A 27,575-nucleotide genomic window follows, 5' to 3' on the forward strand; every position below is an offset into this window, starting at 1 on the left:
CACAGCCACTTTGACATCTGGCTTTGTTTGCTTCCGTTCTTTATCACATCGTGATTTACTAGCTGACATGGTCATTTGACCACATAGAAGGTCTCAGATCAAACTCCACAAGCTAGATTTTTCAAATTCCTTCCTGAAGGAAAAAATAATAAATAAATAACAAATAGCGGGGCCAATAAAGTACTTCCAGGAAAGAATTTGCAAATAACACTGGAGATTAGATCTGGGATTAGATTGCACCCGTGAAGGGCAGGTGATGATCACTGCAGAACTGCTGGGCCAGATGACCTAACACCCCTGAAGGACCATCTCCCAACCAACGAAACTCCAGCGAGACGCAAGGGCTGCTTCTGCCATAGCAGAAGTCAGTGTATAAGCATAACAAATACTTTCAAATGCTTTGGCCCAGAAACTCTTGGCAGAGTTTCTATTTAAAACAGTTTCAACTGTATTTATAAGCCTGATGAAATTCATCCTGAAGAAGTTATTTATGGCTGGAAGCCAGCCTCCCTAATTCAGGTGTCTAGCTTATACCTCGACCCCGGGCGCCTAGCGAACGGCTCCCGAGTCACACAAGGAAGAGCGCCGGGCAATGAGCAGAAGCAGGTGACTTGAGAGGCCTCCAGGGAAGAGATGGCTTGTCTAAATTCAGGTGTCTGCCTCTCTTCATCCCACTAGCTCGGCTGCAACCCAACGGCAAGCTGCCACCAGAAGGCCAACTCCACCATCACCACCTCTTCCCTGGCATGGGCACTGGTGCCCATCTTGCCGCCCAGGAGCCAAGCGAGTACCAAATACCACAGAACAGGCTGAGTTTCCATCATCAGCCAAATCACCGGAGGGTCAGACAAACACCATTGCCGCCACAAAAAAGGCAGGAGAGGGACGTGCCAAGCACAGGAATTTCAATGACTCCTTGCTGTGATAACGGCCCGGCACCAACACTAAACCACGTCGTTGTGGGACTAACACCAAACCACGTCGTCGTGGGACTTACCCCAGGAGGGGCAGCTCGGCCCAACACCCAACGTTTTCACAGTCTGTGCTAGCTGAATTGATCCCAACCCAGATATTCCTTTAAAGCTGTGTTACACGACAATGATTTTGACTTTTTTGGCCAACATAGTAATAACTATTTCCCAAAGTTAGCATATCGAGTTTCTTTTCTAATAGTAATGACTGAAAGCTGAATCACGTCCACAAACAAAAGTTAGGACTTTCACATGAGTTGGTGCAAAAAAACCGTGCCAACACACTCGGCACTGGCAAAAAAATAAAGCAAGTCTTATAATCCTCATGTCCTTCTAAGATAATCCCAGATGTTTTGTACCACAAACACAAAACACTGTTGAAATTAAGTTTCTCTATTCAGTGTAATACAAATTAAAGTTTTACAGCTAAATAGCCAACTGGAAGCTAGCACACTGAATCAGACCCATAGATCTTTCTTTTCATTGGAAAAATAGAAATTTAGCACTATTCATAAATGCTAAATTTACAACTGTTTGCAGAAGCTCACAGCATGAGGAACCAAAGAACCTATTTTAAAGTAGCTTATTCACTACCTTCCTTTAGTTTTTTACTTGGACTTACAGTATTCAGATATGTGAAAGACAGCAAAACCAAAACACTCCTCCTAAGGTAATTTGGATAATATGTTAGGTGTGTCAAGCACACCTTAGACCAGCAGAAGCATTTCTAGTACGCTGGGTCTGAGGGCACGTGCTGTTTTTCATTAATCTGCTGAAGTTGAAAAGCCCATTTTAAAAATTATAGTTAAGAGTTATGTTAGTCTCGTTAAGCAGAAAAGGCTGAGGGGTTTTAAAGAGTTTTTTTTTTTAAAACAAAACAAACAAACAAAAAAACCTTCTCCAGGAGTGGACTTTAAAGAGGAGGAGTGGTAGGTACAAGAAACAGCTGGAATGTATCTGGTTCTTACAACACAATAAAACCCACGTGTTTTCCAAAGCTCAGCAAGGTCACCATCTAATGTATACACCCAAGTGCTCATTAAAAACTTAAAAATTTGGGTCAAAAAAAAAAGCGTTTGACAAAGAAAACGTGCTAAAAGGGAGTGCACAGTAATGGGGGGGAGATGGGGGAGCATACTGAACATGGAAATCATCATCTCACCTCCTCCCCAAACTATGGGAGGAAAAAAATACATGACCTCACAAAACCAAAGAAAGGGTCAGGTCACAGTTCAAAAAAACGAACCAAACAAAAAGACAGGAGGAAAAGAACAAAAGTAACACCATGACTAACTGTAGCTGATAACCACAAAAAACAGAACAGAAGAAAAAAGTCCAGTCAGAATTGCCTGTAGATCCCCTTAAGCTGCAATGCATTTCCCCAGTACAGAAGACATACCCATTTCTATAGTCAACAAGTTAATTCTTCCTCTTAAACTGCCTGCAGATGCTGCTTTCATGTGAAATTTTAAAACAATGCTCAAAACTACAAAGAGAAACCGTCCACAAAGGAAACTACACCGTGAACTCAGCTCAAAGCTATGCATGCCCATCGCACAGGACTGCGTGAAGACAGCCTTCCAGCTGTCCACCTCTGAGAAATCTTGATATAAACTTGAAATTATATAAACCTACCTTGCAGAAACCAGGAAATAGATTTTACTCTCAAGCAAAAATCCGTTCTGTTTTTCTCTCAAACGCATCACCAAATGCACCACAGTTACCTTTCCTGACGCCCGGCAGGAAGGGGACAAGGTAACAGAGAGAATAACGTTCAGCCAGATAAAACAGTTATTACCCTCTCCCTCGAAAACATTATTGCTAGCCCTGTTATATGATACTTTGCCACAGCACTTTCATAGTCTGCAGCCAGTGGAGAACATTATTTCTAGGATTTACATTCCCACAGTATTTATTTAACAGCATGCATATTTATGTATCAATTCATATTTATATTTTAATTGGATACACTTAGATTTACTCCATGCAAGGGCTCACTGCCAAGAATCTATACACAATAATGAAATATTGATGCATCCACCTAAAGGCGGGTTAAATACATCCCTTATGTAGACGTGAGCCAGGACTTTGGCAGCAGTGCTGTAAGAAGTTCTCCAGAAACCAGCCCACCCAGGTTTTATGACTTGACAGAATTACCCAGTATTAGACATGTTTTAAGGCAACACAATATATAGATTTTGCCTTTTCATTCACACATTTTTCATTGTGACACCGTCTAGGACATCGGCTGGCTCTCTACACACTGTTCAAGAATACCTTTCCCAGAACTGAGAAAAACCTTTTCATAGTAACAGTTCAACTGAAATAAAGGTACCTAGGAGAACAGAATTTGAACTGTGAGATGAGCCTTCTATCTCTACAGTTATTCCTCCCATCTGCCATACCAGACTGTATGCATTAGATTCATGCTTGGGGGAAAACCAAAACAAAATAATCACTGAGGTAAGATCTCTATGCAAATACAGGGAAAACATTGCTGCTAGACCTCTCGCGGCATTTGCAGAAGCCATAAAAATATACAGAAGAAATGCAGATTTCGAACAGTTTCAACAAATAGAAACATTTGGTAACCACATGTCAGAGACCATTCACTGGATGTGATTGCTGTACTGTTGGTCCAAACCAAAAGATTTCAGTAAGTAGTCCTGACTCTCAAGTTTTATCCTCAAGCTGACTCTTTCTACCAAGCTACTCTGCAAATCCGCTTTTTTAATCTTCCGAGCAGGTGGGGGGAGTCGGGGTGTGTGTGCCTGTGTGTGCATACGCTTTTGTTTTTTCCTAGGAAAAGACAAAAACAAAAGCCCCCAAATAATTTTCCAACATCTAAAATGTAACAGATACTTCTAAATCACAACGGAAGATAGTCTTGGGCTCTGAAAAGCACACTGTAATGCAATAATAAATGAAGTTGCACACACAACAGCATTCAGATAAATTAGGCTATTTCACTACCTATTCAATGGCCATGGCAGATATGAGCAGCAGAGGTATCTTTAGGTTGCTGTCCAGACATGTTGGGTTCTCTTCCTCTAACGCTGCCTATCGAAAATGGTAAAAACCTTATCTTGCTACAGAAATCCTAACGGTGAAATATCTCCCTCCATCAGCACGGGGTCATGTTAGCACTAGAAACTGTCCCTGCATGAGGAACAGTCCCAGGACTACAGGGTCCTGCTTGTGACTCTGAGACTGATGCTCTCAACGACAGTATCAGATGAAATTAGTAGCTCTCAGAACATCCGACCTTAACAACTCTAGATCAGTTAATAGGGGAAGAAATTCAGCTCCTGAGAGGCCTCGTAATAGCTTGTGATATTAAGAGTTACTTGGCCCAACACCTATTTTTCACTTCAGTGGATTTATCAAGGTTGCTCCACGTGCTTTCCTACAGCCCTGCTGCTTCCCTCCAACAATTCATTCAGGCACACGCTCACTGCCCACCCTCCCTCAGACGGGATCTGTGCATTTGACTACTTCAGGGAACAAAAAAATTCAAGCGTTATTTGCCTCAGGGCACTCTAACTAAAGATTTACAGACTTTGTGGGTCAGGTTTCAAGTTGCTTTAGCAAACAATTTCAAACCCCAGACATTTACCTGAGGATTAGGGTTCATTTAAGACACAGAACAGGAATCAGAAGCTGAGAGGTTTTACAAGAAAAAAGCACACACTCTTCTTTCCGCTTGAACTCTTAGAGAGGCATCACCCCTAAAATGGTGAAGGGTGTTTTGGGGGAGAGGGACCATGCCTCCCCTTCATTCACAAGGATGAACTTCGTGGTGGACTGCAGGAGAGGAAGAGGCAGACTGCGCTCCCACATCTTGAGGCAGGAAAACAGACTCGGCAGTCTGGGATATTTAATAGCTGGGGGAAGAATGCTTTGGTTTGGAGGAACAGCTTTTGGCTTGCTCAAGTTATAATATGGAACAGAACGCAGTAAAATAATTTTAACCCAGCTATTTCCAGCTTTGGCAAACACAGCTCTACCTTAGAGAAACTATTTCTGAGTTTTGTTGTTTCAGTGTTTTATTCTGGCCTCAGCACGCACCATCTGCCCCGCTGAGGAGCTAAGTAAAGGCTGAGCTGCACGTGAGTTTGACCAGCACCAGTTGTTACAGGCAGAGCTCAGAAGACTCCAAAAGTCCCAGATGCAGGAACCCAACACCACTAACGAGTGCTGGGTTCTAGATAAGGGACACCTGAGAAGAGCTTGAGTTTTGCACAGAAAATGACTACTCTCTCCCCAAAAGAAGTATAAGTCCTCGACAGCCAGCTCCCTCAGAGTGACTAACAGTCTCCAGCTAGAGTAACCGATACCGAGACGAGCAACATTACCTCCCCTCCCAGTTCACCACAGCACACAAAACACAAGAGGTTGGAGACTACACTTGAAGAGGTCTTTGCACTGTGAAGACTACAGACCTGCCTTGTCCGCATTATCATAAACTACGCCTCAACATGAATCTAAATTAAAGAACAAAGTCTTTCATTAACTAACACCAGGTATCAGATGGAATTTTTTGTTATTACTCTTAATCAAGCTGCTGGGTTTTTTTTTGGTTTTGTTTTTTTGTATAGCATAAGAACTAAGATCAAATGTTTGAGCTCCCACCAGCCGGTGGCTGCTGCACAACACAGAGACTCCAGCTGGGAACAGGCAGAAGAGGGACCTGACCAGGACACAATTTTCTTTCGTCAAAAGCTTCAAGAACCGATGGGGTGAAAATTTTTGATGTTTTGGTGTGTTTTTTCTCCCCCTGAGATCTGACAAATACAGCTGCCCATTCCCGTTACAAAAAGCCCTCAGCTTCAAGGTTTGAGCTCACGTCTTCTGAGTTTTTTTTAAATCTTGGAATCCAAAAAGCTCTGTATTGAAACACAGAAATATGTTAACACAGATTTCATTAGCAAAGGGAAAGAGTAACAATTTACAAAGAGATTTTTTGCTTGTTCTTTTAAATATATAGTAGCTAGTGTTTGTATGCTTTCATCTTCCTCTAATGTTAGGGGGAAGCTGGCACACAAAACCTTACCAAAACATAAGAACCTCAAGTTCATAAATATTTGGAAATCTGCCTCATCTTCAAAACTAACTGCTTAATCATTAGGACTCACCAAACTTCACTTTCAATCACACCACTGCGTTTCATCAAGACTCACAAAACCTTGGGACATGTCTCATTACTCTAAAAATGTCTTTACTCTTCTCATACAACAACGGAAATGGTTGGTCTTGGCTTTTTAATCCATCTGGATTTAAAGACTAGAGAAACACAACAGACTCTCTGAAACGCAAACCTCATTTCATAGGGAAATAAATATTTACATTTTCCTTCAACATTACGGAATTCTTAACATCCTGTTTATCGATACCTTCAGGTTTTTAAGTTACCCCATTTACAACAAAATGTTTCTCCAAGGGGTAAGTTTAAACGTTACTTTAAAATGAGAACAGCTTTCACGTATCAGAAACAAAGTATAGCCACACAACTTAAATGGGGAAGGGGGGGGAAGCTGAACATACTGTTTTTCCACTGCACAAACACTTACATGGCTTTGCTAGTGCTCCCATGCGCTAATGGCAGGCAAAGAGGGAGCCTTTTGTAGGAATGGTACAACCAGCCAGTTTCAAATGAAAATTAATAACAATTGAAACAAATCCCCAAACCCTTAAAATAGGATTTTCAACGACGACATTACAGCACCTTAATGAAACTATTTAAAGTAAGCTTTGCCAATTTAAAGAAAGCAATGCAAGAAATGTATACACAAGAGAGGAATGCTTTAATTACCTAAACTCACAGCTAGCTCTTACAAAATTGACACTTGGGGATGCCAGGACTGCTTTAATTACCTGCATTCATGGATGGCACTTACAGAATTGACACTTCTGGAAGTCATTTGCGATACCTTCGCCTACGGTGCTCTCAGTTCAAAATTCTCAATAGATTTTAAGCACTAGATGTCATCATTTTACAGAGGAAACAAAGAAGCCGGGACTTGGGTCTTGACAAGCTTGCAAAGATAGGGGGTAAAAAGTAACAAACACCATTCTTTGACTATTTACTCTTTTGGAAGTTGCTAGAAGAGCATTTCTAACAACCTAAGTTTTACCTTGAGTGAATGGGCGCAAAGACATAAGCTTTAGTTAGCTAGCTGTTAAAATACATATAAACCAGCACGCTAAAGCTCCTCTTTAAAAGCACACAATAAGTGAGGCTGTTCAGTATTTCTAACGTTTCTCAAAACACCTTCCAGGCCATCAGCCTCGCGTACCCAGCCGCTGCTCACACATACGCACCCAGGTACGCCGATGAGCAACCCCTTTCCCCGTGCGTTAACGTACGCTGATTTTGTGTAACGATACAGAAACACAGATATGTACGTCAAGCACTACGTGCAGTCAGACACTCATGTTTAAAAATAGGAGAGAAGAAAATGACGGTAATTTCAGGTTACTCTCTGTCCTGAACTCTTTTGAGACAGGAAGGAGTGCCTTTAATTCTGACTGTCTCAGAGCAAGCACTAGAGAAGTAATTTTGCAAGATGGCAAGAAATTATAAGCCTTAATGACAGGCGGGTAGCCCTGCCAGCCTTTAATTTGGATTTTGGGGAGGGGGGCGTTGGCGATATTGCAAGGAGAGCTCTCTGCAAGCTTTCGCGATACCTTCCAAAAATAGCAGCCCGCAGCTGCTGACAAAGAAAGAAAGTTTGGGAGCCGCGTCCCCGGCGCTCCTGCTCGACGACGGGGGGAGCCCGGCGGCGGCCTCCTTCCCCTCAGCCGCGTGGGGGGCGCAGCGAGACCCCGGACGCGCGTGGGGGAAGCGGGGCGGCGGGCGCCCCGGCTTCACCGCGGGGAGGGGGCGACAAGGGGGTGACGCACAGAAGGACCGAGAGCCGCCTCACCTCTACCCATCGCCGAGCTTCGGCGAACGCCGCCCGGCAGTCGCACTCGGCGTCCTCTCTCCCCTCCATGGCCGGCAGAGCGAGGGAGCGAGCGAGGTGGGGGGGGCGGCGGCGAGCGGCCGGTCCTCCGGCGGGGTGGGGGCGCGGGGAGCAGCCGCTGTCATTCAGCTGCCTCCTTTTAACGCTCCCCGCGCCGTCTCCTCCCCCTCTGCCTCCTCCCCGCCGAGCTCCCCCTCCCGGGAGCGACCGCAAGAATGTGAAGGAGCCGCTGGCTGTAAAGCAACCCCGCGCCCCGACGGGGGCAGCCGGACGCCCGGGAGGGGCTGCACCCCCCGCGGCGGCAGCGGCGGCTCCGTCCCGCCGGTCCAAGGCCCCCCTCGCCCTCCCGCCCGGTGGAGGCCGCCCCCGGCGGCTCCCGCCCCGGCGCATACCAGGAATAGCTGGGGACAATCGCACCTTTCAGGGCCGGCCACCTCCGCCCCGGCCCCCGCCACCTGCCGCCCCGCGCACCGCCCCCGCCCGGCCGGGACTACGCTGCGGGCCGCCGCCTCCCTCCGGCGGGGCAGCGGGGGCCCTGGCCCGGGCCGGCTCCCTCGCCGCCTCAGCAGCGGGGGCCCTGGCCCCGGCCGGCCCCCTCGCGTCCTCACCAGCGAGTCTTCCCTTGCAGCTATCGACAGCGCTGCGACCCGGGGACCGGAGGGGTGCGGGGGGAAGACTCCACGCTCTTCTGCAGCGTTGTCCCGTTTGGGGACGAAGTTAGGAGCCTTTTCCACTGCTTTGGAAGACATAGGAGGTCCATGCTTTGTTCTGAACTCTTTTCACACAGTGACCGAAGCAGAGACAGCTCTGCCCCTGTGCTTCCCTCCGGCCTTGGAGACCGTCTGCAGCAATGCTGGTTTTGCTCACATTACCCCCACTAGTGCCCGTTGCTTTATTTCACTCGTGTCTCTGCCCCCGGTACACTGCAACAGTTTCTTCTTCATGACTTCTCCACTCCCCGTGCTATCCTGTGCTCCGGCTCAGAGCTAAAGCTCTGTCTTGGTGGGGCCATTCTCAGCCCACCTCCTCCCGAGCCCGGGTGGACCTGCGGGGCTCTGGCCCCTACGGTAACCACAAACTTCGGGTGAGTTGGGATTATGCTATGCCCCAGCACAGTTTCTTCCACTTCTTTCCACTCAAGCTGGAGCCGGGGTAGAGCGGCAAACACAGGAAAACCCTTTCTTGCAGTACAGGAGTAGACAGCAGACACATTCAGAGCAGAAAAGTTAATGAAATATCAAGAAAAAGCCATTTTCTGGAATATTCATGCACAGCATTAGCTTTTTTTAAAAAAAAAGTACTTGATTTCCTTTTAACATTGTATTTAGGATGATCTTTTTCTGCTTGAACTGTTATAATATTTCTCTTTCCCCATCTGCTCTGTAAGCAAAACTGAGTTGCTGCACGCATCTTCTGGTTGTATGGCCCAGGGCAGAACGTATCATGTAATTGTTTAAGGACTACTGAGAAAAGATAACTTAAAATTGGTACTGCACACAAATTAGCTTCTCCTAAGATGTTTACGTGGGAGCACATCTTATTTCTGCTCTGTAAACAACCCTCTTAGAATAGGAAAGAAGATTTTAGGAGATCAATTCAAGATACAAAGAAGCTATTAGCCAGCAGTTTCTGCAGTACATGGAAATCAATGTTACTGGTGGTACACACAGAAAGGAAAACCCAGTGACTCTGGCTGAAATAAGTTCCACAGGAGATGTTTGCCATTTATTAAAGTTACAAATGCATTGAAATTATGTAGTTAGCTCCTCACAGTGGTATGATTTGAGACATCTATGCTATAGAGCCAGTGATGAATAAAACGATAATCAAAGCTATAATTTTGAAATATTTTTCCTACTCCTTTTTCCTGCTCCAAGCCAGATCAGCCACAAGACCAAAAACAAATGAAGAATCTGCCTTTTTCTTGAGTGGGAAGCCTGAGCATCAGAAAACAACCCTCTCATCTCACTATTTAACATTCATGACTACAAAGGCTAAATAAAGCGTGTATGTGCTGCTGTTGCTGGCTGACATCAGTTTGCGTTAGCTGTCATTACTAAACATTTTTCTGGAGAAGTACTGCAGCCTTTCCCAGATTTTTAAGGTCTGCCTTTTCACTTCATATAAAAATACAATGCTTGTCCCTAAGTAGGAGGAAGTAACTATGAATACTATAAAAGTTTAAATTTATTTGAGAATAAAATTCTATGAAACAGGTTTCAAAAGAGGTCATGTTTAAAAAACAGTTTCCAAGTTCTTGCTTATTTCTGGCTGTTTTATTTCACTTAATGGCAAATCAAATCACTTTTCTTGTGAATCAAGTGTTTAATGTTTTAGAACAAATAATTCAAGTATAATTTGAGTAATCAAGTAATTTGATTAAATCCTCCCTTTAGTAAGCTGCATGGACCATAGCAGCTTTCAAGTCAAAGTTATTCACTGAGTAAAAGAAGTTCCAACATGCAAATTTCTTCCTTAAAGTGAATTTTAAATCGACTGTCACAGATAATTTATCTATGAAAGCCCAAACAACCAAAATAGTTTAATATTCCTTTGTGCTAACATGGTAAGTCACCAGACTCCTAGATCAGAAAAAGACTACATATACCAGATATGACTGCTAATTGTTGGTGTCAAAAGTAGCCAACATAATATTGTTCTACTCAACAACTATGTGTGCTCCCAGGGAAAAGGGACAGTTTATGTCATAGTCTTTCCATACAAAGTTTTACAAATATTGGATACAATAATATTTTCTACGGAGGCAGGCTTAGTTCCCTTAAGGAAAGACCATATTTATTTTTTAAACGTGGGCTGTTAAGTGTGTTTATTTTCTAAAACTTACTCTTCAATGACAGAAAACACTTCGTTCTCCTTTCCTTAACTGAATCATGCAGCCATGATTGAAAGGAAAGGGCATTGTACTGGTTATTAAATTCTTACTGTTTCTCAATAAAATGCTTGTAATAACATGGGAAAACTTACACCAATATACTTAAAATTACTGCTTAATAGCATACCAGCTTCACTCAGCTAAAATTAATGTAAGTGCTGAGCATGCATCATCGCTTCACTCCTACATGCACCATTTCCATAAGATAATGTTTAAGGCCGGCCCAGACTGCAGGAGTTGAAGAGGGATTTCCTGGCAGTCACTAGCACTGCATGCCTGTGGCCAAACCATGCTCCACGCAAAGGTGGCGAGGCTCTGGCAGGGCTGCACAAGTTTGCAAATACAGCGTTATTTTCCCACGGAGCTGGAGCTAAGAAGCACAGATTGTATAGATGAGGCAATGTCTGCATGGGCATCGCAGAGCCAAAAGCACCGTGTGCTTCTGCAGGGCCTGCGAGCCCCTGGTCAGGACCTTGCTGGACTCTACCAGTCAGCCAAGTGTTTGTACCTCATTCCTTGTATCCAAGTTATACAGGTTCTGTCAATGCCAAAGATATTCCAGCATCTTGTAGATCCCTTTACTTCCTGTGCTCCTCAAGATGGTCACCAATGCCTGTGCCAACGCATGGTCTTACAAGCACTGGAAGGCCATTACACTCTACATGTTAGGCGAGATGGTATTTCTGCAGTGCAGTCTTTCAAAATTTCAATCTAGCAAGGACCATGCAGTGAGCAGATACAGCTCAGCATAAAAACTGGTGCACTGCGCTTCCTTGGTCATTTCAAACTTTTGAGAACCTTTCCAAAAGCAATGTTCACTAAAAAGTACCATCTTATATATTAATAAACCGGAGATTAACACTGAAAGTAAAACAGAATGGAATGAAACCTTACCCTGCAGGACAACTGATTTGAAAACTACGTAAAAAACGCTAAGCAAAACTATCAAATTGCCAAAATAGTAAGAATCCTTATAAATAAGTTTTCACTTAAGATTCACATGTATTTTTCCAGTGTGACCATGAAAAATCCCAGTCCAAGTTTACTATTCTAACCTTGATTTCCTTTGTCATGAATTCACTTAATCAGTCCTCATACTCAGTTAAAGCTCTGAAGTGATTTTGCGATAAATAACTGCACAAAAACAGAGCCCCTCCATTTATTACCTAAAACCACCAAAATTTCTGAACATTGAAGAGCATATATGGCGTGAATATTTCCCTAAAGCAGACGTCTGATGTAGCTAGTTTAACAGCTTTGAACTGCACTACTTCTTCCTCTCTTTCCTCACCCTCCTCCCTACCCTAAAAGCACCTTATTTATATTAACTATGGCTTACTTTAAATGTAATACTTCAAGTCACCCTTAGCATAAAATATGCAATATCCCAATTAAATTGTGACAACTTTTATTTGATTTTTTTCTGATATTATCAGGAAGACAATGCAGCTGCTTTGGTTACTAAAACCTTTGATTTTTATTTAAAAGCAAGTTTCAGGGCTTTACTAATGAGCATGGCAACATAAAGCAAGTCTTAACGATATTGCATTTTATTGGGGTGAAAAAGCACTCAAAAATAGCAGCTCATTAGTGTTGTTCTTCCCCCTCACTTTTCCAACCATTTCACTTATAGAAAACAGACTCTTATTGTTAGTGGACTCACCAGGTGACATGTTTTAGACAGACACTCTGAGTTTTTCTTTAAAGTGCAAAAGATGTTCTTAAGTGATAAGACAGACTCCCAGGCCTATTTCTTTTCTATAAAGAAGGAAAACTCAGACAGATTGCTTCTGGCATAACCCCATTCGTTTTTCCTGCAATGACAATTGATAGAGAACGAAAGCACCCTCTGGGACACGGAGAGTTCAGTTTCCTTTGGCAGTGGTCTTGATTGGAAGAATTGGAACCTGAATTATTTCACTTCAAAGCAATAAGGATATATTTTTCTGGAATGTCAAAAACACACACATTAACCAAAACTAACCTTCACAAGAATCCTAAAGCATGAGATTGCTCAGCAAAAAAACCCCAAAACACCCCCAACACAACCAAGTTGTCACTAATTCAAGTGTAGAAATTGGTCAACAGTACCTTCAGATCCAGTGGGTGGGGTGGGAGGGATGGCACAGGGTAAGGGTATCACATAGCACCTGACAAACTTACAACAGATATTCCTAGAGGGGAAAAAAAGTATATGACCATCATGGCTATCTTAAAATCTATAGTCTGTTTCCATTTTTGTTACACAAAACTTCATTACAACAATCATTACTTTTCTATCAATTTCAGTTAGGCGAGATACTTCACATTGCTGTATTCACCTGTGCCCTCCGCAGTCCTACCATTTGAACCAGCATTAATTACTAGTGTGGCTTTTCTGGGGTAAAAATCCATGTTGTTTTTCCACATATACAAATAGCAAACACTGGTTTAACTAAAGCTTTTTGACAATTTATTAACATTATTAGGCTTGAGAAACAAAATTAAGTTTTATTCAAAATGTAAATATTAAGATAATTTTAAAATGTTAGTGCTCACCAACAGTAAGAAGAAACAGTCCCTTTTCTGCCTTTTTTCTTCCATATATTTATTTATAAATGATGCACTGAAAAAAATGCCTGTCTTTTGAGTCACCTGCAAAAGTTCTTACAATATTCTGGTATCATTATAATTAAAAGATGCAGATAGCCTCATATTTCAACTTTTTACCCATTAACATACCACATACTCCACTCAAAATGTTATCTGTGAATGATACAAATGATAATCCTGCTCTGAACTAGCTCATCATTATTATGATGAAATATCACAGACAGTAATTGCCAAAACTTTTTAGGGGGTGGAAGGGGAAAAACCCACCACATAGAAGTCTTGCACAAAAAGCATGCGTGTATATAAATACCCAATGTTGCTTTAGGAACAAGCAGTAAGATATAGCAAGGACAAATGCAAAGTTTATTCCATGTATGCTACAATTAATCAACATGTTAGGGAAGTATCAAAATTTGTACTATTAACATATGGCAACAGTTTTATTGTTACAATACATTGCAATAGATTAGCCCCACTGGAAAAGGCTTTTAAGCTGCAGACAGTGCAATTGCATTAAATCTTAATTCTTCTGGATCACGTTCCATGAATTTCTTGCAAACTTCTATTGCATCCTAGAGAAAAAAGTAAAAAACAAACAAAAAAAAAACAAAACAAAAAACACTATAAATCATACTTATTAAAAAAACCCCACAACTGAAATATGAAGATATGCTTTATACAAACTATGCTCAAAATGGGTTTTTCATAAAGGATTACTAAATAGTGTGACAAATCTACATAAACTGTATTTCTGATCTGAGATACCACTATTCAAGATTATACAGTACTCATATGGGCAGCGTAAGAGAGCAAAAGTTTTATGCAGAACCTTAGCAACCATTATTTTTGTGACTGAATATTACTTTGTGCAACAGATGTATTGCTTCTCTGACTTTCTAACTGCATCTCTGAAGTTTGCCTTTAATAGTACTGCTGTATTCAGTTTTTTCCTTTGTCTCGAGATGAATCTAAGCTGTGTGGGGTAAGTGAAAGATTGTAAGTAATTCCTTCATCTAGCTTTAGGGTGCAATCTGGAGAACACATGTTATCAGTAAAACAGAAAAAAGCCACATAGGAAAAAAGGAAAGCTTTATCCAACTTCTCCCCCTGCCCAAACAAGCACAAATTGTATGCAATTTTTACAGACATTAGTCTATGCTACTAAGCTATAAAAGGTTTTGTTTGTTTGTTTTTTAGTTTCTCTGGTTTCTTCGTTTTGTAAAGCTAATCCAGGCTGAATACCATAAAAGTCAGATCTATGCATTGCCTTCTCTCAGCTTCAACGTCGCATCATTCTGTGGGGATGACAGTTTATCCTCCCAATTCAGTGTATTCCTTTCCAATTCATTTATCAACTAAACAGCTCCTGTCACAAAGAAGCACCCAAAGGAAGCCACGAAACTGGAGAAGAATGATTATTAGCAAGTGTCAAAAAGGAAATCAACCTCTGTCTAGCATAGCACCTATCAAACTATAACTAAACCAAAGGACAGAGAATGAAAAATTATCCTAAGTTTTCAATCCGATGACTTCATCTCATGTACAATTTGAAAGGAGCATGGGTATCTGAAAATCTCAGCACAGAAGAAAAGTCAGTCTGATATTCTGTATTGGTCAACCCTCTGACATTTCTTGTTATGATACTCTGTCATCCAGAGTCACAACGTGAGCGTTCTGAAATACCTGGTTTAAAACTGAGTAAACCTAATTTTGTCTCACTATCCCACTCGCTCTATTCCTCATCCAACCATAAATATAGCAAGACTTTTGTATAAATATTTTTTATGAATTTTGTGGAAATATAGCAAGAATTTTGTGTAACACCATTTAAGAATGTTTTCTATTCCTACCTCTAAAAAAGAATCGTCGCTAGTTTCCCCATGGTTTATTGGAAATGGCTTGCGCCCATCTGTTGAAACACAAAGCAGGATTAACAACATATTTATAAAATGAGAAAAGCTTCATTTTTCCAGTTAAAACTATTTGAACAGATTTTTTTGCTCTTCACTTACAAAAATGCTACCTCATTTTTCATAAAAGAATCACACATGCAGCTAGCTATTCCCTGGTCTCTCCTCCATTGCTGACTGCTTCAATAGGTATCATTATGTACAGTGTTGTTACATTAAAAAAAAAAATCCAATCAAAACAATGAAATACTTTTTATTATTTTATTTGAAAACTTTAAGGTTATAAGTTGCCATTGTTTTAGTGCTGGTATAATACTTCAGTTTCTCAAGTAGAGAAGAACAATTTCAACTACACTTAATGGATTTACCCAGACAGACAGCTGTACGTCTGTGGTCTTTGACAGCTGTGATCAGGGACTCCACGACAGAACAGAATACCAAACCCATCAGTTTGAAGAGTAACTGAAATGTTACTCTCATTTAAAATAAAAAAGCAAACAAACCAAATAACTTTAAGTATTAAGTACTTTCACAGCTTTTTAAAATGGTTGCTATAGTTGATTATTTTTTCTCCCATTTGCAATATAATAATGCTATCATTCTCAGCATTTTAAAAATAATTTCATTCATAGAAATATGTTTCAGGATACTTGTGAAAAGCTAACAGCATGAGAACATGTGTCAGGATACCTTAAGTATTTGCTAGACCAAATTCCCTTTTGGCTCTGTCCTCCCTTTAAAAGACTTTTCCCTCCCCAAAGATTCCATTGAAGTTGACAATACTTCCAAACTACATTTTCCAGAACTAAAAATAGATTCCATGTTAGAAAACTTTTGGATTGACATGAACAAGAGGTTGTTCATTATTGTAACAACCATGATTGAAGATACAACAATGCAAAACCCTTAGAACGTGCCAGGGAAACAGAACTGAATACCCTGTACTGTTGCAAGCTAAGTTTGATTCAATTTTTTTTTTTTTTTAACATACATCTTGGCAGAACAGCATTTTAATTTCATGTGCCTATAAATAACGTGTTTTCTATGGCAAAAACATCATAAGCATTTAACATCCATGTGCTTCCTTAGCGTTTTCTGCCTGCCAAAGCCCACATGCTGGCCACAGTGACTGAAGCCAGTGAACCAATTGAAAAACCTTCTCCCATTTTCCTACTTTTAAGTATTTTTTGCTTTCTTCCACTGGTACAGAGAGATGTTATTTTAAGTACAAAGGAAATAGTAGTATTGGCATTCCAATATACAGTGGAGCTAAATGCCTCTTTTTTTAAATTTTTTTAAATTTAAGCAAAAAATCCAAGTCGGTTTTATCTTGCAACATACTTAGGGAAAATAGCTTAACATGGTAATTGTAGTCTGCAGTATGCTTTTTAAGCAGAGCAAATTAATGCACAATGAAAAAGTAACATGGAAATAGCAGCACAACTAAAAGAAGAGCAAGCCTTCCATCAAGCCTTGAAATTTAGTCATAAAATATTTATATTGCATCCTACAGTAGTTGCCTCACTATTTGATCTAGTTCATTGACAGACATACAGCATCATAAAAATACAGAAATGTGTGCCTATTGTTCATGAGTTACCACTGATAATATTAAGGTGATCTAAGGGGTATTAACATAAACACTTCTTATATACTGCTTATGCCCCAGGTTATGATTAATTGTCACCTGTTAAGGGCATTGCTTAATTACAGGTTGATTTTCAGAAGATGAAAATGTTCTCACCATAAAATACTGCAAAAATTATGTTAGGAAAGACCAGTGACTTGCAGTTTTTAAATCCTGATCTACTTGCTACTTTTCTGAAGCGCCTACAGGAAAGCCTAGTTGCCCAGCAACATGTTTAAGATTGGAGTCATTAGAGAATATCTGAGCAGAACTTGGTGCTACACAATCTGAAGAGGGAAAAAAATAGCTGTAAATCAGAAAACAGAGAGTACTGTTTTACAGTTAACTGTCTAGTGACCACAAAAAGGTAGAAGAAAAAATAACCAGCCTATAACAAATGAGTTGCAGAATATTAGTATCTGCTAGTATCCTGACTACATAATTTCAGTTCAAACTGTATCACGCTATTTAGTAATATAGCTAACACTTCTAAAGTGGCATATAGTTCATTTATTAATTCCGTAAGTAATTCGGGGACATAAGTATAACAGTACTTTCCTCTCTGAAACTTTGAGTGTTCATCAATTCTTTCTTGGTTCCCGTCCTTGTAAATCATAAAGGAAGTTTAGAGGCAATCTAGTATTCCGTACCATTTTATCTTAATAGGAAGGAGTTGAGGGAAGGAGAATCCAAAAAAACAATGGGAAGAAGGCTGCAATTGTTTGACAGACCCCCCCACCCCCCTGACGTTATGACGCAGTTGAAAAGAACCTAAGCCCTACATTACATCAAGTAATCTCTCTCAACCTTTGATAGTTAACACCATTACTGCTTGTATTTGTTTCAAACAAACGGAGAGAGAGCATGAAAAGTGTTCTTACCCAATTCATAGAGATGACCACCTACATTAACTAATGCAATAAAGTGAAGATCTACTTTTTCATCTATACTTGGTGCCTGCAAGACAAAACAAAAAGAAATTATGTTCACTAAAACTCTTATCACAATATGATTAATGAGAACATGTCATAATATGTAAAAAACACCTGGCCAAGAGAAATGACAAGTGAGAAGCACATTCTGGATCTATACAGAATGGCAGAAGTCACACTGCAGAACATTTCAGAATATAAAGAAGCTTTCTGCAATGCATAGATCAGTAAGAATCCTTTCAGTAAAGTATTGGAAGTACTTCCAATTATAGCTCTACATAAAAGCTTTATTTTTCATTACTGAATTAGAAGTAGTATCAGCTCAAATACATTAACATTAAAAATAGATATTCATATAAATAGCAACTCTTTCACTAACCCATCTCCCATAACAAAGTGATGCAGGGCTAAACTCTGAACCTGCAGTATTTTAAAATTGAAAATATTCACTTGGTCAAAATAAGTTTTTCCAAGTAAGCCATGTATAGTACAGTTAACCTGTTCCCTCTTCACAGGCAGTTGAAAGAAACAGTTCACACATCTTAGGTGGGGAGGAAGGAAAATAACCAGAAGTGCCTAGACTGAAATTTCAAATTGGCATCATACCGAGAAAGGACTGAAGTGCAGTGACAGCATCAAGTGACATGACATAAAAAATGGTTACAGTTGGTAAAGATCTATCTAGCCCAGTACTGTGTTGCCAACTACAGCAAGCAAAAGCTTTTTCAGAAGAAAACAGGGCATGCACCGCATGGTACTCCGCCAGCACACATTCCCAGCATCCACTAAGCAGTGGTTTTTGAACTTCTGAGCCAAAAGGTGCATCAGCACTGTTGTGTTCAATAGCAATTGATGGTCTTATTTCCTCATCAATCTGTCCTGTCTGCATCTGAGCCTTGATCCACAATTTAAGAAGATACCGTTTGAGGGAACGGGAAAAAGCACCTCAGTTTTTCTTAAATTATCAGCAACCTGACTTCTGTGAAAATACATTTCATTCAATTTTCTTTCATCTTGTAATTACTGTTAGCCTTATGTGAATTTCTTGAAGCACCCCAAAAATCTAAGAATTTGCCAGAAACCGATTAGAATATAAAATGAATTGTAGAGCCTTACAGTCGCATCATGTTCTCAACACTGCGTTAAAAGTTTCCATCCTGATGGTCATGAAAAAATACTTTAAAAGATGATCTAAATTGAAGAAATGTAGCAAACAACTGGAACAATAAAGCAAAAGAGAAGGCGGCACCATAAGTCCTTCAATACATCAAGAATGCCAGAGAACACAGCATTACAGAGTAACTGCCAACAGCTTACAGAAATTTGATGTAGCAAGCTCAAAAACAAAAGAAAGAAAAACAAAACAAAAAACCACACAACCTCTCCTCACCATCATTTGAGATTCACCTCCATGATCAGTTAAAACGTGAAAGGCATAAATACCCTGTTTCATCTCTGTTTCAGAGGGCCTAGAATGGAGAAAGAGCATTCCTGCCGCTGAAGATGAAGCGGCTATCAAAGGGACGAGAGGACCTTTCCATCAGAACTCCAAGGAGTCTTTTTCCCCTATGGCATAAGCGAATTGCCTTTGAGAAGTTTGTTTTACAGAAGGCCAAACAGAGCCAGGGCTTAGAAAAAAACCAAGCAAAACAAGCAGCCTCTAGAGTTTGGCTACCCCAGTTGTAAACTTCCAAGGACCACAGGTTTTCATAACTTCCTGAAAACCACACAAGACAGTGGCTGACAACCAATGGGAATAACAACAAGGTGCCATCAATCAATGAACAGTTTAGAGGCATCTAAACTCTGGTGCCTCGAACGTGTGCAGGCAGGCAAAGCTGAGAGTCCTTGCCAAATCCCACATTGCCACCTAATCCCCGTGTAGAGATACGACTTCACGGCTGTTCACTTACCAATTAAACCTACCAACTGGGAAATCTGGGCTTAAGGAATTCCAGGGTTAGGGGAAAGACTACTGCCAGTTAGTCTCACTTTAGGAAGGAAATGGCTTAGCGTTTAAAAGCTTGCATCTGAACATATGCTACCTGGGCTCAAATTGACATTAACTAGAAGAGCTTGAAGTATCACTATTTCAGACGACTTCAAGATGTTCAGGATTTGGTTTTGATCACATTTAGAACAAAATACAGTTGTCCCTTTGACTATTTTGAGGGTTGTGTTCTTTGCCAGCTTCTAGTAAACACCTTTTATATAGAGGGCATGCTTGAAACATGAGCCTATATACAGCTAGAAAATGAATAGGGAAGCCATCAAAAAAAGCATAATTAACTTTTCATAGAGTTTACTTGAAGACAGTGCTGCTCCTATAGAATCCTGCTGAGTTTTTGTACATGCCTAATCTAAATAACGTGCTTCCATTAAGTGCTATTGCCACAACCCGTGAGAAATGTTTTTACATTTCTAATTCCCCAACCTCATAGAAAGAATGAAAGAGCCACGCCATTATTAAAGTTTCTACAACATGTTCTAACGTAGACAGTCTCCTTCCCTTGTGATTTCTTTTCACCTAATGTAGATAGTGGTAAATTTATGACCAAGTAGATCTATTACATTTCTTGAAAAATTAGGATTTCAATCATTTTTGATAGACAATTATTTGCATAATCATAAGCACAGAGAAGCAATTGGGTCTGAATAGTCAAGATGACCTAAATCTTTATATTGTAAAAATCTGTTGCTTATGACTTAGGCAAAAAAAGTAACTGGATTAAACTTTCCTATGTGATGAATCCCACTCAAAATCCCCCCCACCCCTCCTTAGGGACAAAAAAGACATCCATTGCATATGTGTGCATGCACGCACACACAGACATACACACACGAAAAGAAGCCTAGTCAGGCCAATTTCTATTTCACTGGGAAGCTCTAGAAATTCTAATACTTGAACCAGAAGATTTTAAATTTCAAAGGAATGGAAAGAAGAGGGAATGTCAGCTTCAGGGAGATGTCTTTTGTGGTATCCTTGAAAAGCTACACCTTTGGCCAAGTTTTCAGCTTTTAATGAACAGTCTGTGTGAATGCTTGAAAGAACAAGAGAACCTAGCTCTAAGAAGGTTGCCTGCATGTTCATCACTAGGTAGTGTTTTCACAGCAATTACAGAGGATTTTCTCGTGATTACTCTTCTTGTCAAAGACCACTGTAACATCAATATCAGTCAAAAGTGTTGGGATGACCTGTTCCTTTGATTTTTTCACTTAGAAGCCCACTCAATGTGCAAAAGGAGGCAGCAGATTTGAATGACCACATGTATGAACCACAAGGAAGGAGAAAGACACAGGAGTGTAAACAAGATGATTGTCTAACCAAGATTGGAACTAACCTGTGGGATTCAAGGCTCATTTTTCAAATTTTCCGAAGAGCTGTAGCACTCAGTGAAAGAAAATTTATATTTCTTTCCCATCCGGAAAAGACAGAAAGGGGACAAATACCGTATCTTGGGTTGCTTACAGAAGCTTATGCTGTGGTTTCAACCTTAGTATCAGAAATAAGTTTTGGTAGCATGGGTTAGTGGACATCACTTTTCCAATTTATCTCTTCAAAAGAAAAAAAATCCTTGAAAAATAATGACCAGTAGACTTGAAACTGATTTGAAAAGGAAGAATGCAAGAAGTTTAGCACTCAAAATGATGGTTGTTCTGAGAACACCTTCTCAGCTGTAATATGTTCTCAAGGTATTGAGATAACGCTCAATGATAATATAGCATTCATGAATACGCAGTCTCATATACAAAAGTGACAGCCAAGGTTATCGTGCCCTCTAATCTTGGATACCACATTAAAAGTACCTAGATAGAATCATAGAATCATTTAGGTCGGAAAAGATCTTTAAGATCATAAAGTCCCGATTTTTCAGAGGATTTGACTGCCTTCTCTGCTAACCTGGACATTCAAATTAAATAGTAAACAATTGCTGACTGCTGTGAGAAGTCAATTTTAATTGACTTCTCTCAGGCCAATACTTACTAGTTCATGTTATCGAAACAGCACCTCTATATTTCCTCTTCTATTCTTCACTAGCAGATTTCCAATCAGTAATTTTTAAAATAGTACTTCCCAAAGTTTTTACTGTGCAAATGGTAACCCTTCCTACTCCCTTTTGTTGTACTCAGAAATACCTTGATTTTACCTTTCACCACTGCATGCTGCCCTCACCTCATGAACTACAACATGAACTAACCTTCAGAAACTCAATGGTACACCCCTATATCACTGTTTGCCCAATTATATCAGCTGGTCTAATAAAGTATATTCCATCACCTACACAGTTTATCTTGCTAATACACTTAGGCCATTAACCCAATCTAAAAGTCAGTATTCAATTTTCATGCATTTAAAATCTTCTGATCTTCAAATGTTGCTAACTTAGAACAAAACTGTTCATCAAATTTGATGTGCAGCTGGTTTCTTTTCCCCAAAACTGCATTTCTGGGACAAACACTCAATTGCGAAAAAAAAAAATTACTGTCTTGCTCTCATGGACATACTGAGTAAGTCCTTACCTCATCCTGCTTAAAATTTATTTATAAAAGACAACATTATAAAAACAGGTTCAGTGTTACATGACAGATTTCAGGAAACTTCATCCAACTAAATCTTGTATTTTTGTTATTTCCTTACACTTGCTCTTGAGAGAATGGAGTGAAGCACGAAGTCTCACAAACCAGTTTAGTAGAATGCTTTGCATTACAGGTAGTGACTGGGAAAGGAAAAAACACCATTTGTGTTAAGTCAAGAAATCGGCATCAAGAGTGTGTCAGGTTCTGGAAGAAGAGCGGTAAAGACTGATAAGGAAAAGACAATTTTGCGGAACCTTGAGGAATAAAAAGTTTCAGATGCATCCAATTGAAAGATCATGACAACAGTAACTGAAGTCTAAGAGAAGAAAAAACGTTAGGGGTTTAATTATACAATTTCACTCACAAGGAGTTACAAGAAGCCAAAGAAAAACATTCAAAAATGAAGTTTACACAACAGAATATTAGGTATGGTTTGGATTCAATACATTCTGAAGTAAAGGGGAAAAAGTGATGCAATTGGTATTGGGTAGATCAGGCATCTGTAACTTCCATTTTGAAGCATGGAACATGCTTGGGCAAATGTACTGTGTAGGCCTGTGAAAGGCATTTGAATCCTGGTTAAAATACTGCTATTAAAGCAAAGACCACTGGAATGATGATCACAAGCTTCAGCAAGATTATTTCTGGCTCATTCTCACAGAACAGTGACATCTCTATTCATGCTCAATATACTGCAGTGAGTTAATGGTATTTGAAACGCTCTGGAGTTTCACAGTTGAACATACATAGCTAATTTAGATCAAGGTATCGCTTGTCCAGAATAATGAAAAAGAATTTCTGTAAGAAAGGTGCTGAGGGACTGTCTTGAGTGCTGACCCAAGAATGGACAAGAAGTTCCCTTGTTAAGCACTCCCTTATGTATTTTTCTACCATGCTGTCACGGTAGACAAGCTGTCTCAAGCTTATTAACTCTACATCTCCAACTATAGCTAGAACACTCAAGTGTCAGGTGAGGTGCAATTCCAAGCTGCAGGACAGTAGCGTCTGGTTTTGAATGGGAGAACGTCAAGCAAGAAGGTGAAATTCAGAGATGGGCTCTTATCAATGACCAGAGTATCTGGATACAGAATGATTATACAAACACAAATCTCTCTTTAGATCCATAAGCAAGAGGGATTATTCAGTAGTATGCTGCTTTAAATAGGTATTTCTTGTTTTTTTTTTAAAGAACAGGAACTTTAGTCTGACACAGAAAGTAAATGGGAGAAAAAAAAGAGCAAATTTTCCAACTTGAGAAGTGTAGGGAAGAAAACAGAATTAGGAGATTAGCTTGACATATAAAAGGCAGCAAAATGATCCTAAGGCAAGTAGAGACACTAAACTAAAAAAACAGATGAGCTGGAAGAATAAGAGATCATTACAAGGATTGAGGAAAAGTCAACATTACTAATGAAGCATATTGTTACCTATAGCTTAAAATTTTGCCACATCTACTGCAATTTATCAGGTTTGGATAGGACACTTCAGTATTTCCACTATTTTTTTTTATTTATTATATGTTCTTAACTCATGTGGAGATCTTATCTAAAAAGTCAAGGAAAGCTTTCAAGTAGGGAAAGTGGTTTTATTTAGGGAGCATAAATACAGTCTCCCATCGTTAAGATTTTCACTCTTGATTTTGAAACAATCTATTAGGAAAAATTTCTTTACTGTAAGAGCGGTCAGGCCTTGGAAAAGGCTGCCCAGGGAAGTGGTGGAGTCACCATCCCTGGAAGTATTTAAAAGACGTGTGGATGAGGCGCTTAGGGACATGGTGTAGTCGGCATGGTGGTGTTGGGTTGACGGTTGGACTCGATGATCTTAGAGGTCTTTTCCAACCTTAATGATTCTATGATTCTATTTTCTGTCTGTCAATGTTTAAGTAGTAGAAATGCACTTAGAACTACAAGAAAGTTCAACTGTATTTTAAACACAAATATACAGGATGGTATAATCCTCCCTTAAATTTAAGTGCATAGATTTCTTAATAAAAGCAATACTAGAACATTTTCATACGATGCTGAGACCAATTCAGCCTCTTGGTACCTCTAGCAGAATGATCAGAGCTATACTTGTTGAAGGGCATTGACAGTCCAAAACTTGAAGGACAAGGTAGTATTTATTATGAAGCCAACTGAGGCAGCTTTAATCCCCAAAATGCTATCTGGTTTTTTGCATATTAAACTAATTTACATATAGTTTGTATGTTCTTGAATCTTCCTGGAAAGGTACGTTATACAAAAGCGTAAGGAAGAACAACAAGAACAACATTTTAGTAACCAATAAATATCAGACTATATCGTATTCTGTCAGATGGAGACAGTCAAGATCTCAGTGGAGTTAACAAGTAATGTTTTAAAACTATTTTTAGTGGCAAGCTTCTGTTTTGCCAGATACAGTTGTGTTCAAGACCACTTATTTTTTGAATGAATTTTTTTAACGTTTTCAAAGCAAATGCTCACTGCAAATGGATGAGGAACTGTTTTTAGACATTTTCTGAAGTAAATAAGAGTCTCAACTTGTCAACAGCGGTTTTCTAATATAATCACAACAGATTATGCTGTAATGTCCATCCTTGGATAAGTCATGGTTTATTTAGCGTTGAAGTTAACTCACGGTCAATTAATGTTTTTGTTCTAGGCAGGCACACTCAAGCTCAAGTCTTCCTCAATAAGTCTTTTATTAACAACAAGCTTATATAGGTCAAATTCATACAAGATCCCAGTTTCAAATTACAGAAATATGATGTAGAATTTTCCAAGTTTTGCTAAACAAACAAAAAAGTCCCCAGGTAAAACGTCAGAGGTTTGCCAATGTTAATAGCATAAATATTAAATGGAGTGAGGAAGCATGAGTTGGGGAGAACTTAACTCTGTGCTTAACTCCATGCCTCCTCAAATCCCAGGTATTTAACTAGCTCCAAATGATAACATCAAGAATGTTCCATAGTTCTGAAGATCACAAGAGAGCTAGATACTTAAAAATAGCAATTCTTAGTCACATAAAGAGAAAGGAGTCTGGGAAAAGGTCTCATCTTGAGATTCTTATCAGGATAAGAATATAAAAGCTGTAAAGAAATGAAGCATTCTGACACTAATTTTTAATATCAATAATACATTAAGAAGGATTTCCACATCTGGAAAGACAGATCTGTATGAAAAAGGAAATTATATGGACCACAGTCAGAATACTTATTTCACCTCAAGTAAAAAATCCACATACCTCAAATAAGAATTTCTAGTAATATAAGTGAAACATGGTCATTACCAAAGAATGATAAAAATAAAATCACTGTCCCAATTTTGCTTTTAAGACCATTTGCTTCTACATATCAAGATTTTTTTTGCGTGTACTAAAAGTGTGATCACTCCTTAAAAGCAGGATGAAATACCACTAAACCATTCTTTCAGTTTAGTGTTTCTGATGGTGGTCATTGCAGTTTAGAAATACTGGCTATTCTGTGCATGTAATTTTTTTCTACATTTTCAAGATATGTTTGTGCCCTGCGAGTAAAGGAGGAAAAAAGTGTAAGTATGGTATTTGATGACAAGCTTTTACTTATTAGAATGTCTTCACCTTCAGCTAGAATGTCTACAAACTGGATAAAGAAACAGATTTCAAGTGAGAAAGTAAGCCAGCCCCTTGGGATTACAAGAAACATTTCATCTTTACTGAAATACCCAGGGATCATTAAGCAAGACTTAGAATGAAAGAGAAGGAGACTAGGTTTAGGATATGAGAACATAAACCAGGTCTCAAACACAGAAGAAATAATATCATGTGACAAAGAATTAGAAGCCCCTTGGTTTAGCACATCCAAATGAAAGATCATGAAGATGAGGTGGAAAGAAGAGGCTGGATGTGGAGCCTATGGTGAAAAAAAAGCCACTTCATGAAGGGCAAACTTCATCTATGCTTTGAAAATGATTTGGCACATGTATTGAATCAAAAATACTTGGACAGCAAAGCATGGAGTGATGTACTTTTGCTGTCCGACATGGGGGAAATAAAAAAAAAAAAAAAAAAAAAGGAAGAAAGAAATCCTAAGAATGGTTGAGAAAAGGCCCCAACAAAAAATGATGCCTTGAAGACCGGAGTTACATGGCAGAAGGCCAGTCATGTCAGAGTAAGAAAAGACTGAAGATGGACTACACTTACAACAGAATGAAGCCCAACAGATGGAAGGCGTATCAAGGGCCGCCAACGACGAAGACGGATTGACGGACTGGTAGCCTTTGCAGGACCTACATGATTACGTTTGGCCCAGGAGAGGGATGCAGAGTGACACAATGGTGAAGCCTTCGTTCTGCTGTGGCTAACCTGAGGCTGCGATGAGGATGGTGGTGAAGACAGCGAGGACGATGACGACTACATAAACATTAAAAAAGAACATACTTAGCCCACTTAAACTTGAAGTAACACACCTAAAAAGGCAACTGCAAAGATGTCCACTATTTATTGTACTGTCTTTTAACTGATCAAATCTACATAGATAATAATCAAGAACGTGTTGAATTTGAATGAGAAGACAAAAGAACAATGAAAATAAGCAAAGACAAGGTCCAAATCTGAAGTTTATCACCAGATAAGCTAGAGGTTATTCACACCCAGTGAACTTCATAATATGAACACAAGTTAACTGACTCATTCAAGAGACAGACTGTTGGAAAGTGAGGAAGGAGAGGATTAAAGTATCATCTCATGGAAGAAATAGTTGAGAACAGAGTGTGATAAGTTTTGTCTACAGCTACAAAAACTGTAAGCAACAGTTCTTTGGAATTTGGGAAAGCTAGGTTGTGCTACTCTGGGATTTAAAATGAATCAAGTAACTACTGTAACAGAACCCAGAGTTTCTTTACTGTTCCATTTCTAACATAAAAGGAAAGCAAAGGAAAAGGGAAGCTTACCGTTGTGAGGTATGCAACTTCCTAAGTTTTTCACCTATTCTTCTAAAATAGCAGGCCAGTGGCAGTATTGCCATTAACACTCAGGATCCCTTTAGTATCCGTGGAAGCAGTAGGACTATGTTAAACCATTCAAATTGTTACTATTAGAAGAAAGACCACAGAAGTATTAAAAATGACTCTCAGCTGCAACTGACAAAGTT

The 27,575-nt window shown here is 39.7% G+C and overlaps 2 protein-coding genes across 2 annotated transcripts in view; both read right to left on the reverse strand.

The window, feature by feature from the left end:
* The window catches only part of LMO7 (LIM domain 7), a 126,381-nt gene extending 118,280 nt beyond the window's left edge, over window positions 1-8,101 (reverse strand). The window contains exon 1 of the mRNA XM_075138915.1: window positions 7,898-8,101. Coding sequence (XP_074995016.1) covers window positions 7,898-7,966 — 69 coding nt within the window. The 5' untranslated portion in view covers window positions 7,967-8,101. The remainder of the gene's footprint in view (window positions 1-7,897) is intronic.
* Window positions 8,102-13,264: 5,163 nt separating this feature from the next.
* UCHL3 (ubiquitin C-terminal hydrolase L3) overlaps window positions 13,265-27,575 on the reverse strand; it is a 47,488-nt gene continuing 33,177 nt past the window's right edge. The window contains 3 exon segments of the mRNA XM_075138923.1: window positions 13,265-13,993; window positions 15,272-15,330; window positions 17,840-17,915. Coding sequence (XP_074995024.1) covers window positions 13,910-13,993; window positions 15,272-15,330; window positions 17,840-17,915 — 219 coding nt within the window. The 3' untranslated portion in view covers window positions 13,265-13,909.

This window comes from Calonectris borealis, chromosome 1 (genome assembly GCF_964195595.1).
Source record: "Calonectris borealis chromosome 1, bCalBor7.hap1.2, whole genome shotgun sequence".
In the NCBI taxonomy this organism is placed as follows: Eukaryota; Metazoa; Chordata; class Aves; order Procellariiformes; family Procellariidae; genus Calonectris; species Calonectris borealis.